We start from the raw sequence: 15,254 nt of genomic DNA, 5'->3' as shown, positions 1-15,254 counted from the left end.
TATGTAACGTGCGCCGAGGAAAGGTGGCTTACTGTGAAAATTTAGATTTTGCAGGACGAGCGGTTGAAGTCGACTCGATAGACCAGGCTTTTAGGAGATAGGGAAGATTCACGAAATCTTCCCTCTCCACTTACCACGACATTCTCGCGGAACGAGATAGGTCGTAGACGCGGCTCACGGACGGGTTATAGATGAGACGCGTTGATGGTATGGTGAGTGGTGGAAGATGTTTGACGGAATCTCGAGCTCTCGAGCTAAAGCCCTATTACTTGTGTACCCAACAACTCAATTATTAGCAATAATAATGCTCGGATATTTTTTCCGATGGTTTAATTAAAAATAGCAGCTCAAAAACTATCGAAATGTGTAAAAACCTTTATTTCGATTTTTTTAGAGTAAGCCCTCTTTCTTCGGTACACGTCACATATATATCCCCGCCTCTCGCGAGGGTATTAATCCCCAAACTGAGGTTTAGAAACATTGCCGAAAGCTGCATTTCACCTGGTTGTGGTGTCTAGAACGTCTGAACGAGAGGATTACATGTCACGACTGCATGCTCTGTGGTGTGACAAATACCCAAAGCTTTCGCGCTTTCCGCATTGACGTCTGCGAAACCATGCGGAACTACTCCAAAAAAGAGGATATATAAACGGAGCGCCAGCTCTACGAAAGCCAGAGCAAACCCACAACAGAGAAAGACACTAAGATGAACCGCGGGCAGGCATCCGATAGAGGAAGAGCGATGCTTTATGACCCGGGAAACATCAACAGCCAGGTTTCTCTAAAGCCGAAAGATCTGGCTGAAATGGATGACGAGCTACGTGGACATTTTTCTGAAGAATACGACGTCTAGACTATCAATTGTTGTTTGTATAATGCAGCGAGAGCTTTGGCCGATGTGAACTGCAAAAAAAACTAATGGTTGATTATAAGACCAAAAGCCGAATGCATCAACTCGCCATAAAGATAGGTTGGTCAAGAGAGTACACGACCCGGATTCAGTGCGTGATTGTTTACATAACGTCTGGCAGGAAATTTAACCCCAAGGTTCGAAATTTCGCGCGCGAACTCAGGATGCGCGATGACACACTTAACAAGTCAAAGCTGCTGACCATCAGGCAGAATATTCTTGACAGAATACGGATACCATCTGAAGCTAAGAAAAGTCTACAGCGGAGAGAGAGAAAGGTGGGACAGAGAAAACCAACAGTTTCTTTTTGACCCATCTTTACTCTTCCAAGATCGTCCAGTTACTCAGAGAACATAAATAGTTTCAAGAAGCTGTGATGCCCTCATAACAGCTAAGGCAGAATGCTCACCCATCAGTATCGAGGAGGTGAAAAAAGTATTAAGAGGTATGGAAAACTGTTCCGCCCCGAGACCAGATGTTATTAAGACCTTCTGGAGCAAAAAGTTTGCTTCAACCCATTATCATCTGGTCCGTATTTTCACCTCATATTTAAAGTTGGAAGAGCCAATTCCGAAGTGGTTGGGAAAAGGGCGCACAGTACTCCTATCGAAAATGGGAAACTTGGCTCACCCGAAGAATTACATGCCAATCACTTGTCTGAACACACTGTATAAGATATTCACAGCTAACCTAAATGATAGGATTGTTCGAACCGGACCTGTACGACAAGAAATGTATGAACAACGCGGCTCAAAGAAAGGCGTAGCAGGATGTCGGGAAGACCTGCTCATCGATAGATTTGTTAGAAAATATGCAGTATCCTACACGCGTAACCTATCGATGGCCTGGATTGATGGTGCATAGAAAGATTAATGCCGCTTTGGAAAACCAGATTTCCTCTCATCTAGAAAAAATAGAGTGACAACTAACAAGGTCACCTTTCAGAGACGTGTCCTTCAGAGCGACGCCACGAGCCCACTTCTCTTTTGTCTCACATTATTACCATTACGTCTAGCACTTCGCCATTCAAGGGAGGTGCTTTTGCAAAAAACCTAAAAATCGAAAGCCACGGTCACTCTTATATTTTACATGGATGATCTTAAGATCTATCTTAAAAACAAAAAGCAACTACATCTATCTCTAGGGATTGTCGAACGATACACTACGAAAATAGGAATGGAATTTAGGTTAGAAAAAATATGTCAAGGTTTACTTGAAGCGAGGAAAACTTAATGACATCCCTGAAGACCATGAGCTCGTCGATAGAACCGCTATAGGACATCTTTGCCTATCAGAGACCTGGAGAGACTCGTACATACCTGGGCATGCCACAGAGCCACATTCAGGATGTGGCATCTATAAAGGATATTCTCCGCAGCAGATACAAACATCTCGTCCGGCAGATTTAGTCTTCCAAACTGTCGGCAAGCCACAAAGTATCAGCAACGGACTTGCTGGTCGTCCCGGTAGTACTCTATTCATTTAGAGTGGTTCCATGAACGAAGCATGAGCTCAGATCCCTTGATTTCGGGACACGATAGGTTATGAACATGAAGAAAAGCATGCATCTTAACTCTTCTGTTCCGCGACTCTACATGTCACGCCGTCAAGGTGGTCGCGAAAGATTGAATCTTGAATGTCTTCACAACAGGATTATTCTAGGTATAGTAAATAGAACTGCAAATGGAAGAGACCCGCTTCTTAAAATGTTGAGGAAGCACGAAGAAGTGGGCAAAGGAGCATTTCTGTACAAAGTAGCGGAGGAGGCTGCTAAAACACGCAGACTCATCTTCAGTATCAGGGGTGAGCAAAATGCATAAAATCTTATCTATCTCGAGTACCCACTCCTGAAAGCCCGGATTAAGAATGCAAAGGAGAAAAATTCGGTGAGCAACTCCTCCGTAAGAGGATGCACGGAATCATCCACAGAAATGTGGAGGATCAGTCGGTGTCTGTAAACTAACTTTTTTCCCATAAATTATTCGGATTGAAGTCGGGCACGGAGGATTTCATTTCGGAATCTTAAGGCGGTGTTATTTGCACCTTAACATACCGGCGCCAGATTTTCAGCTAAGTCATTCCCCATGGTAGCTGCAGGACACGCCATGCAGACCCCGAGAATCTAGCACACATACTATCTAGTTGTTTAACTCATGCGGAAACGACCTACATCCAAAGGCACAATGCGGCACTAAGAGTGCTCTATTACCATCTCTGTAATTCTTACGGAATTAACCTAAATATCGCTCCGCAAAACGCTCCTCGGGAAATAGAGTCAAATGTCGAGAATGAGAAGTGCCGTATATACTGAAACTTTATATTCGCGACAATTGTTTCTGTTGCACACTCGAGGCCTGATATAGTTCTCCAAGCTTTTACTAGTTAATAGCCTGAACAGCATCCCTGCGTGTGAACATTTGAGTAAAACACTTGCGGGGAAACTGCATAATGTGGTCATCCTCGGGTCGCTCCGTGTGTTCAGGGTGCACGAGACTTTTACCCGATTGTCGTATTGATTTCGTCACAGGCTGTAATACCTAGCTCACTGTCGCCAGACGTGGTTATGACTGAAATTTTACCGCGATTTCTTTGGGATCAAGTGCAGTTTTTTAGATGAGCACCCGCCTCCGGCGAAATACTGTGGTTGTCCTTATGACAAACTCTTAATCACACATACACATACACACATATATGGCAAAACCACCGGACGCATACTTGAGTTGCGAATAGAGGCTCCCTGTCCCAAGGGTTGCTGCTAAACAATGTTACAATCATTAATAATCAGTCGCGGAATTAATATACGGGTGGACCTGAGGAAACGAACCCCAATGAGGAGACGTAATAAAGGTGCTGAAAGCTGAATGGCACCTGATTGAGATGTCTCGAGCGTTGATTCCAAAAATACCGGGCGAAATCTCGAGACTTTTACGTGCACGCATCGACTCAGTAAGAGGCCTGCTAGAGCACTAATATATCAGTATGGCCCCTGAACCAAAAGTGTACAACTCCGTATTAGGGACTATCTGAGCGGAGAGCATACACTACCGCAGTTAGACCGAAACGGCAAAAGAGAAAGAGATGAGACACTAATATCAATCGTGGGCAGGCATCTAATATAGGACAAGCGATGCTTCAGGACGCAGAGAAACATCAACATCTAGGTTCCTTTTTTCAAATTTTCAAATTGATCTGCTATATCATCAGAGATTGTACCTTACCGAAAGTAGATCAACCCTCCAAACCATGAAGGCAGAAGAATCTACACAATATCGATCAAGTTAAGAATCTTCAATAACAGAAAATGCTTAACGTCTTAATAAGACTAGATGGAAAATAATATTTTTAAATTAAAATTAAAATTATTTCTTGAAAAAAAGATCCCACTCCATCTTCACTCCATTGGGAATCGAACCACAAAACTCAATTTCAGAGTTCTGGCTCAACTGGATGACGCAGCTTCTGGAGATTTTTCCAAATAATCCAACATTAAATCACCACAAAGATCGCCTGTGAAAAACAGTACTGATCCCGCATTTAGTGTGTGATTAACTACTAACCACGGATCCGTTATCATACGCTTAACAGGTCAAGGCTACTGACTACTCAGCAGCATATTGTATAGAAAATAAGGGTACTATCTGACGCTAGGAGAAGTCTAGAGCTCATCTCCAGTTACTGTCAAACATCCGCACAAGCTTCAAGAAACTATGCAATGCCCTCATAACATCTGAAGAAGAATGCCTATCTATCACTACCGTGGAGGTGAAAATAGTATATTATACTACAAAGGCAGGAAATTGAAATTCCTGCACTGTGCGATGATGTCCGAGGCGAAGTCGATATCGCACAATGATGGGCTTTTAATTTCAGTCCCGTTTGGTGTATACTATTTTTCTTTATATCTGGTCGAAAGTACATTTGATAATTATTAAAAACTGAGCAACCGCGTTTTGTAGAACACACATCGTAGCGCATCCATGTTTTTACTTTCCTCCTCGTTGCAGCGCCTCCGCGGAGGGTTGTGAAACTCTTACTTTTGTTTTGTCTCTCTCTCTCTCTCGCTGTTGACGCCTGCCCGACTTTTGCAACACGAGCGGAGCGAGTGCTGCTGGTCTGGGACAGGCGTCAAATAAAAGAACAATTAATCGAAAGAGAAAATTAAACACAAGAAAACTCGATTAAAGCAAAGAGCGATATTATAAAAATTAATGTGGCACAAGAACTTTACAGTTCAACAAACTTGTACGACAGGCAACCGATACACGAGTATACGAATGAAAATGGCATTTGCACGAGTTGCTACTGCTAGCAGCAAAGCTGCGCGCGTGTATCTTTAGCGATGCATAAATCTTAGGCTTCCTGCACCGAAAACGATGCGGGAGGCATGCACTTTCGAGCAAGGTATAAAGAAAAAGTATTAACAAGCATTAAATGTATTCTGCACCGGGACTTATGAATGATAATGATATAAATTTATTGAAATGATATACATTTTTCAGGATGGCTAAGCATAAAATTTGATGCACAATATGAAACAAATCTCAAATTAAACATTAAAAATTAAATTTGTAATTTATGTTCCAATATCTGAATAAACAGCCCCATATCGAGATACAGAATTAAATATAATATATATTTGATATAATAGATTTAGAAAAGTTCGCATTTTTCACAAAATCGAGTTCGAAGCACGAGGCAAGCATTGACAATATATTCGTTAAATCCGAAGGAGCTTTAACAAAAAAGAATTGACAAAAAAAATGCTATTGAGATTTGGCTGAGAACCATCATGAGGGACTGGAAATTTGGTGAAAAAGTGTATAAAAAGACTGTTAAGATGTTCTCAGATATTTCCTGCAAGGAATAGCATCTAATATACGTGCGCACGGGTAATTTCTACACGTACGATTGCAGCATTAGCCTACGACTCTTCGCACTGGTCTACGTTTTTGCCATATCTTTGCCTATTTTGCACATTTACATCACAAATATCTATTATAGTACTTTTTCGCGTTTCATTCGTAGTAGCAGATTTTTTACTCGCCTGCAAATGTATAATATTTTTATACTCTTTTTAGTGCTTGGCAACGATTTGCTACCGAGAATCTTGATTAATAAGCAGAATATAGTTTCCACAAAACAAAATAAAAAAATATTCGTTTTGATTTTAACACTGCTAATAATATAATGTGCATTGCATTCTTTTGAAACTTCAATAAAAATTTGGGATATTATCGTTAACTTTTAAATTTTCCTGGTTGAGCACAAATGTTGCAATGTACGTACATCGGATCGATCAATATTTTTTGTAATAGCGGACGTATTGTTGATTAAAGGAAGCAAACACAACTTCACAGGGTTCAGTATCAGACGCCGTGGTAGCCGTTTTCAACCCCGCTACCAATATTTCCATTACAACTCAAAATTGCCTCTGCTTGCTACATCCCTACAAATTTAAGCATATTGTACAAATATTAAGGAACAATTTTAAGAAGTTTTACCTTGAAAATGTTTCCTGAAATGACTCGAATTTAGTTCTTTAGCGCCATTTTAAGACATTTCAATCATCTCAGATTCCAATATAATTTAGAAAATCGGTTTACAAATTATTTTGTTGAAATGGGTAGTGAAATAGTTTCTTTTCAATGTAATTACACTTTTTGACCTAATAGTCTAAACTACAATTGTTTTAATCTTTAGCTATGGAAATAATTCATCTTCAGATCATCTGGGATTTGAACCAAGGTCTTCAGATTGCCTGTCAATTTAACTTATGGCATGTAAAGAATAACTGCATAGTCGAGTATCTAAATTGTATTTAAAGAATGATGGATGAGAATTCAATCATTGTAGAAGGTAAAAATGATATTTTTTAAATAAACTTACATCAATGATTTTGTCTTGATTGGATTTACAATGGAGCTCAGTTGCAGAAAGAGCTTCCATCAATTTCCAGTTCTTTGTACGTAACTCCTAAAGTCGCGAAAAGGTAAAATTAAAACAAAAATAAGAAGGAATCGAAAAATTAATCTCTAGGTAAATTTTGTATTAAGGTAAAGAATGAAAATTAGAAGTACCGACATATTAGTTATATTTTATTTGAGAATAACTCGATATCGAAGTAATAACATTGAAAAGTATGCAGCAATGGTCAAATGATCGAAAATGAGATCAAGATTATATATAGTACTCTGCAGAAAATAAAGAGAAAAATAAAATTAATATTATGAATTGGCAAAACTTACGTTGTTTTTTATTCGCTGGGTATCTAAGTCGGCTTGCAATTGTTGAACATGAATGTGCTGCTCATTCGCCTCACTTCGCAAAGTCTCAACTTGCGTTTTTATTCGATCAAGCTCTGTTTTTTCTCTAGACAATTCTATCCTTAATGTTGACAACTGGATTTCTTTTTCTTCCAACCTGAGATGAATTTCAATGGAATAAATTTTAAAAATATTGTAAATGGTGTAAAATTTGCCAAGTGCCCCCGCCTAAAATTTTGATGTCTTCAATCTTATTCAATCTTTGCCAGATTGTAGTGCTATTGGACCTCATTAAATTCTGTGAAGTGCGCACACCTAGTATATCGGGTTGTGCAACTTGATTTTGAATTTTTAAAAACGTTTTTGGGTTTTCCTCCCAAATCGGCATTTTTTAATTTTTTTTTTTAATCAGGCTAGAAAAAAAGCTTTTTTTCTCTTAAAAAGAATCCCAAAACGAATATGGGATGGAAAATATTGGTTGAGTTGTATGAGATAAGACGAGCGCAAGTGCCCCGCGCTAACTAGCTACAGCACTTCTGGGCGAGCTACAGTGGCTCAGTGGTTCTATAATTTATTAAAACGATTTTTCTGTTTACGTGTAACGAATGTTTTATTTTCGTTTTTTTTTGTATCTGGAGAACGATTTAAATATTTTCAACATTAAATTATCAACACGGTTCTATTTTAGGAAAACGATAGTTAATAATAAAATAATAACCTATTTTTGTGTACGGCTCTGCTGGCCTGTTATTTTTCCAGAGGGCTTCTGATAAGTCCATTTGCCTCCAATGTTTAGGGGAGTTTTTTGTGTTAATCTCATTGCCTATAACAATTTAAAGTGATTTTCGGTGTGAGCCTCCTTGTCTTTCACATTTCGGGGTACTTTTTATATAAGGCCCCTAGCCTCTCAAGTTTTTTGGTGCTTTTTGGTGTGAGTCCCCTTTTCACTCACAGTTTTACTTAAAAAATGATTTTTTATTCATTTTAACGTTCACTTTGCTCTTCTCTTCACAATCTCTGCGCGATCTCTCTCTCTCTCTTCGGGAAAATGTCATAGTGTGGAGATGACGAATAATTCTTTAAAATCAGAGTCTATTCTGTAGAGGGTACAAAAGAATGGTATTTTTGTATGCTTAGTACAGTCTTTGCTGAATTGAATCGAGTTTTAAGATTTTTAGCAGGGCACGCTCAACGAGTCTTTTTAAATTTTCAAATTGTTATAGGCAAAGAGCTTAACACAAAAAAACTCCCAAAAGCATTGGAGGAAAATTGACTCATCAGAAACCATCTGGAAATATAACACGGCAGCAGAACCGTCCACGAAATTAGTTTGTTATTTTATTATTAACTATCGTTTTCCTACAATGGAACCGCATTGAAAATTTAATATTGAAAATAACTGAAACGTTTTCCAGGCATATAAAAGTGAAAATGAAATAAAACATTGGTTACGCGTAAACAGAAAAATCATTTTGATCAAGTATTAGAACCACTGAGACACTACAGCACGCCCAACAGCTCTCTAGCTAGTTGGCGCAGGGCCGATTTTGGAGAAAAAATTTAAAAAGTTGTTGGAAATGAAAAATCAAGGTAAAATTATATTTTCATTGTTAGATTTTTTTACTGCAAACCTCGTTAAAATACCTTTTTAAAACCCTCATCAAAATGAAAAATTTGATAAGTTTATCTGGAGTTATGTACAATTGAATGTTAGCAGTCGAGGTGTATCATCGAAAATTCGAGCCCCTGTATCTTGACAACCCGTTGTCCTAGGTGTACCCCTTTACAGAATTTAAAGAGGTCCACAAGTAATACAATCGGACAAAGTTTGAATAAGATTGGAGAAATCAAAACTTTAGGCGGAGACACTTTTCAAATTTTATCTCAACTAATGATAAATTTTAATCTAGAATAAATAGTAAATTAGTATAAAAATTAAAAATAAATCATAAGTTTGTTGAGGGCTTTTCCGTTTTTCATTTTATTTATTTGGATGGTACAAATAATATCGCCAACATTTTTGGACTTAGTATTAAGTACTTTCCAAGGATGAAGCAATATCTGTTTAAGTAACAATTATTATCATAGTTGGTAGGTTGATATAAAAATTATTATGTAACAAGATGACCTGTTACAAATTAACCTTGACTTTAAAAGATGATAGCAACGTTCAGAATATTCAGATTTTAGAGTAATTTTGTATTGTAATTCCAACTCTTGCAGGAAGCTGAAAAAATTAATTTATTAATTTCATCCCGAAAAAAATTATGATTTTATGTACCTGTGAATATTTGTCAATATTTAATAACTCAAATGAAAGTTAAAATTCTATAGATCACTTCTGTAAAATATCAAATAATGATTTGCGGCAGCAAATCGCCGACAAGTAAAGAAGGAACTTAAATGTCTTTTTTCGAAAGAACGCAAGTTATCGCACATTTAATGGATTTCTTGGAATCGATCAAAAATCGCAACAAAATAACTTCTGTGCTTACGCATTGTTCATTTTATTGAACTTAGCATTGAAGATTGAGAAAAAATGACAAATGTATCAGTTTTAGCAGTTCAGTCTGCCTTTAGCCTATAATATTCAGCCGATTTATTTAAAAGTTTCACGGTAAATTGACCAGATGAAGCTGCAGTAGTACTTTTCAGGTAGCTTTGATTAATTAGTTATTTCTATAGATATTTACGTTTTTATGCTTTAAATTATATTTGCCTAGCCGTTGAATCAACTTTAGCGTATAATTTCAAACCAATTCATCAAAAAATTGCAGGATAAGTTGACTAGATGAAGATTCAGTGCCACTTTCCAGGTAATTTTTATTTCTTTATTATTTCTAGATGTATTTAGGTTTTTATGCAAGGAAAAAATTAGTTGGTTAGAATCCAGTGACTTTAAATTGTAGTCTTGGATATGAGAAGAAGTCAATCAAAATTCTCAACATTCCGTATTCAAAAAAACGGTAAATTATCATCTGAAAAGCATGTAATATTTACATAAGTTTTAAGAAAGTAATAGAAAATTTATTCGGAAGCTGCTAAAAATGTAAAATGCAAAGATTTTATACTCTCAGAGACAGAGACCTGAAAATGCGACAGTCATTGCAAATTTAGAATGCAAGGGCATTATATTCTCTGAAACAAGAAATCCGAATTCTAAGCGACAGTCTCGGAAAATTCAAATGACGATTTCTAAACGACAAAAAGTTATTTTTGAAATTATTATTATACAATCTTTACCTTTTACAATAATTAATAAGTAATACGCATACTGTCACTTACACATATAATGGCACGTTTAAACGCTTTGAAAATCGCACTTGCTAAGGAATCGAACCCTACTTAAACCCGTGTATTCTACAGCGCGCACAAATCAACTGAGCTATCAAACCACTTGGATCTTCGTTACAAAATTTCAACCAAGTATTTTAAAGAAGCTTAGCAGCAAGTTGTACAGTGAGCCTGAACAATCTTCAAACTTAAAGTTTTTGAATACGATTGTTCTTTTTAGAAAGCATTTTTTATTCAGGACGAATTTATCATTGAATTTTACGTATATAAAAAGTCCTCACTATTTTCTTTGCACATTTAAAAAGATTACGCAGTATTCATAAATAATAAACAATAACGAACAGTCGTGTGCAAAAAGGTTTTAATAACCTTAGTTATCCTTAATAATAATTTTAAATAAAACATAAATAGTCAGCGACATGTGAACCGTTTCCGGTGGACTTTACGGCGGGACGAGAAATATTTTGAAAATTGTTTTTCTAATACTGGGACAAGGGTAAACTAAAGATTTAATGGAAATGAAGTAAATTTATTTCCATTTTACGTACTTGAAACGTTTGGAGGCCGTCGAACATCTTGTGTAAAATAAGAGCTTTGCCTTGTATAATCGGTCCAGATACTCTGCCTCTCATATGATTAAACCATTTGAAGACAGTAGCATCCAAAATCACATTACTTTTCTGTGCCCAAACACCTCACGTCAAAACTCAAGCGGAGAAGTACGGACATCTCCGTATTCCCATATGTAATACATACGACGCAGTTTCATTACCATACATACGAGGAAGTTATTTGAAAGAAAATCACTTACTTTTATGAGAACTAAATTAACTTTCCACGAAAAACATAGTTTTCGAAATTCTACGTGAACTCTTGACAGTTTGAAGATGGGACTCCCGATGCTTGAAGTCTATCGTACCTCTCTTTCTACCATGTGAGATAGACACGGACGATCCAATTGTGTTCCAATGACAGTTCTTACTTTTAGTTTCGAAATTATCATAATCTGTCGCTCTCTATCCAATACTTCTTATTCCTCTTTGCTTTCCTTGTAGATTCGTAGAGTCAACTGCTCTTTTTCATCAACATTGCTCCAATAACTTCGAAGATATTACTTCGCGACATATATTCGCGTGTTACATGGAACTGTTGTCAATGTCAAAGACAGGCTCATTCGATGGCACAAAATAATCCGATCAGTGAATCCGTTCCATCGGCTTCAGTTGGCTTCAAGCATCGAAGCCCCACTGCTGGTAGACACAAGCTCGCCATTGTGCTTATTCGCTATGGATCTGCCTCTCGCTTTGAGTAAACTGTCGAAAAGTCATGACGCAGATACACAGGTGGGTCGTAGCGGAGTTAAATCTATGCAGACAAATTGTTCTTAAAATTAAATATCATCTATTTCAAAAAAGAGCTGAATATCTTATTTTCAACTTGAATAAAGTAAAGTGAACTCTGGAGTTAGTCCCGTTTCTTGGGTTTACGATGGACCTATATCTGGGGACACCGAACTATTTTGTCTCTATTTTCTCTTTCTGTTTTGTCACGCCTCAGTACACACCGCACTTCCCTCCAGCTCATATCGCCTACCCCCCCCCCCCCCCCCCCCCCCCCCCCCCCCCCCCCCCCATCGCCGCGTCAATTTTTGGAAGAATAAACTCTGTGGTCCTATCTTCAGAGTTTACTGTATTTCGAAATCCGAAGAAAAAAGAATTCTATAAAGAAAAGAACTTTCCGGTTGAAAATGATTGGAGTCTCACGGGTGGCGGTCAAATGAAAAAGATTTGTATGATTTCTCCTTTCATTCTTAATCTTTGTATTTTAACATTGTACTACTGTCAAATTTTTTTCAAAAAATCAATTTTTTTTTCTTGCATTTTTCGATAGTTCATGGTCATAGAATTAATTTCCCACAGAAGCTTTAGGCGATTCCTTACTTTCTTACTCGTAATGACGCTTCATAATAAAAGACAAAATTATGCGCGGTCGAGTTTCAGAGCCGGTATAAGAAGTCGGCATACGGGACAGCTGTTTCGTGTTTATACCTGCGTCTATATATACATGTATACCGCTCTTCCCATTCAAGTCCTATTTCGGAGATAGTCTCAATAATCTTGGACTTAAATCAGAAGTCTCTAAACGTAAACAAGTCAAGGTATGTGAAAAACTTTAAACGCGCCTTTCTCAAAAACGTCATTTTTGCATCTGGCGCTGGTTTTTCTCTAAAACCGCTGAACTGATCTACTTGAAATTTTAAGCTAATACTGAGCACACTTACGACTATCGCCTGTACCTCGATCATTTGCTTTACCTTAAATATCTTACTTTGAATAGGCCTAGTATGATTAGCGCCTGAGCCCTAAAATTTTAATTGAAATAAAAGTAATGTTAAAGACTTTCCAAATTGTCTCGTCGAGTCTCGTATTACGCAATATAATTTTCTATTAAAACTTAAAATTAAGAAATAATCTCGATCATAACGTAAATCCCCTGTCATTTCTCGATCAAAGAAAATTCCCCACTTAGCAAATACCCTTCAAGAAAATAAAATCAAAAGCAATAGCACTAGGTAAACAACGAAAAAGACGCACAACGGGCAGATTGGCCCGTTGAGTTTCGATATGTTTAATTAATTAGTGGCTTGCATCTCTTTGCTTAAAAATGATTTAACAATCATTTAAACTCTAGAGAAATGTTTATTATTTATCAGAGAAGATAGTTTGGGTGTCAAAATACTTTCTCATGAAAATTAGTACGATTTTTCCAGTGGCCCTTTCTTTAAAAAATTACTTTTCTTCTACTATTTATTCAAATTCGCTGAAATCTCATCAGACTTTTCTCTTAATGCAGGTGTCATAGAATAATCACTTAAAACTTACGAGATTACTTTTTTTCGTGTGGTCAACATTATATTTTTAAATATTTCATTAACTTTATAAATTCCCAATTTATTTTTTTTTTCTATTTTTCTAATGAAGTTTTGATGATTTATTTAATGATGCTTCAGAAACTCCACGGCACTCAGCGATTGGGGCTGTAATTATGAGGACGTTTGATTTTAAGGATCAATTCTGTTTTGATTTATTTTGTTTTGTATTCGAGGGATTTTTGCCATATGGGTGGTATTTCGAGAGACATATGGAACATCCGGAACTTCAGAGTTACTTAAAAGGAATAAAGGATAATTAACGTTATTAAGATAATAAGCTCCATAATTATTAAAATTTTACCGCTGCAGTCACGCCAAACAATAAACGCTTCGAGAAGTACGTCACCCCTCAGACTAATTCTTTGTCGAAATGCCTACTTGGAGATAACAAGTGACCGTAAGATGACCGATTTTGTTAATCAGATGGCCACCTGACAAGACAAGTTAAAAAAGTTGAATTTGTGCTATCAAGAAAAAAATTAAAGGAATACCATAGATATGAACTACAGAAAACTTTTTTATTAGTGAAACAAAATTTGTTTTCTAACGAAAAGTGAAGCAAAATGAATAAATGTGTAAAAAGTCTTTTTTGAGAGCCTCGAAATAAATAATTTAATTTTAAAGGTTTTCGATTGGTGATTGTATAATTTTCAATATTTTTCGTCTAGAAATTTAGACACTTAAAGTTGTAAAAGAACTATGAACGGAAATCTTTAGGTCTATTTTGCTAACACTTCATGTTGTTGGGAAATCCAAATTAACACGATTTTAAACTCGAAACCATTAGAGTGCAATGTTAAAAATTTGAAGAAAACTTTAAAGTTTAAAATTTAAAAAATTGCAAGCTGCTTTAAACCTATAAGCCTCAATTTTTTGGGCCAATAAATTTTGAGTCTTAAATTATAAAGAAAAAATGTAATTCTTAACTGTAGTTTTAAATAAAGTTATGAAAAAATGTAACGAAATTCTGATTTTAACTTCTCTATTCTTCAAATTTCTAATAAAGTTTAATTGCTTTGACAAAGAATATAATAGTTGATATTTTAGCCATAAAAGACAAATCGTCAACCTAAAGGGCTCTTTAATAAAACTGTTAAATTTTCAACAAAATAATTATATTCCTAACCAAAAATATTAATTTTTAACGAATAATATTAATTTCGTCTGACGATTATAGTCCCTGAAAAGTGAGATTAAGGTTGAAGTTTTTAACTCATCGGTCTAAAGACAATTTTCGCGTATGCGCACGTTACTCCCTAATGACATTTTCACGGTTGTGGCGTCAGTCAATCATTTTCTTTCACGTTAACTCGATTGTAGAGGTCATGATAAAAGTTGTGTACAACTGCTTTTTTTAAAGCTGAAAAAATTGCAAAAAAAGTTGTCAAGCCTGATTTTAATTTAGTTCTTCAATTTTGTTATGAATAAATAAATATGAAGAAAAAAAGGACAATTTTTTTCTATTTGACGTTCCCGGTTCTCGTCAATAATAGGAAATTTTTGTAATCGCCGAAGTTTCATAGATTTACATTATATCAAGGTATTCCAACATGATGTAATAAACAAAAAATTTATAAACGAATTATTTGATGAAAATGTGTTTTCTATAATTTTCAATAATTTAAAGTTTTTTTAAAAGGTATATTGCAAGAAATTTGAATGGAAACAATATTTTAATGAAAAAAATTTATCTGAAGACTATTCTTGTTAATATTATAAACAAATTTAATAAACCAAGGCATTTGTCGTAAAAAGATTCTTTTTTTTCGACTTGAATTTTTTAAAATTCAGAATCTCATGATAATGTCAGAAAAATTCATAATTTGTTGATAAATTGTATTATTTTTTAAACAAA

The 15,254-nt window shown here is 36.0% G+C and overlaps 1 protein-coding gene across 1 annotated transcript in view; it reads right to left on the bottom strand.

Moving 5' to 3' along the window:
* Window positions 1–15,254, bottom strand: part of LOC117173685 (kinectin) — a 237,096-nt gene that overhangs the window by 35,821 nt on the left and 186,021 nt on the right. The window contains exons 7-8 of the mRNA XM_033362326.1: window positions 7,156–7,330; window positions 6,797–6,883 (exon numbers count right to left, since the gene is read on the bottom strand). Of these exons, the coding sequence (XP_033218217.1) occupies window positions 6,797–6,883; window positions 7,156–7,330 (262 nt within the window). The remainder of the gene's footprint in view (window positions 1–6,796; window positions 6,884–7,155; window positions 7,331–15,254) is intronic.

The sequence above is a fragment of the Belonocnema kinseyi genome, chromosome 5 (genome assembly GCF_010883055.1).
Source record: "Belonocnema kinseyi isolate 2016_QV_RU_SX_M_011 chromosome 5, B_treatae_v1, whole genome shotgun sequence".
In the NCBI taxonomy this organism is placed as follows: Eukaryota; Metazoa; Arthropoda; class Insecta; order Hymenoptera; family Cynipidae; genus Belonocnema; species Belonocnema kinseyi.
Note: the sequence above shows the minus strand (reverse complement) of the source record. Positions and strands in the feature narration are given on the sequence as shown.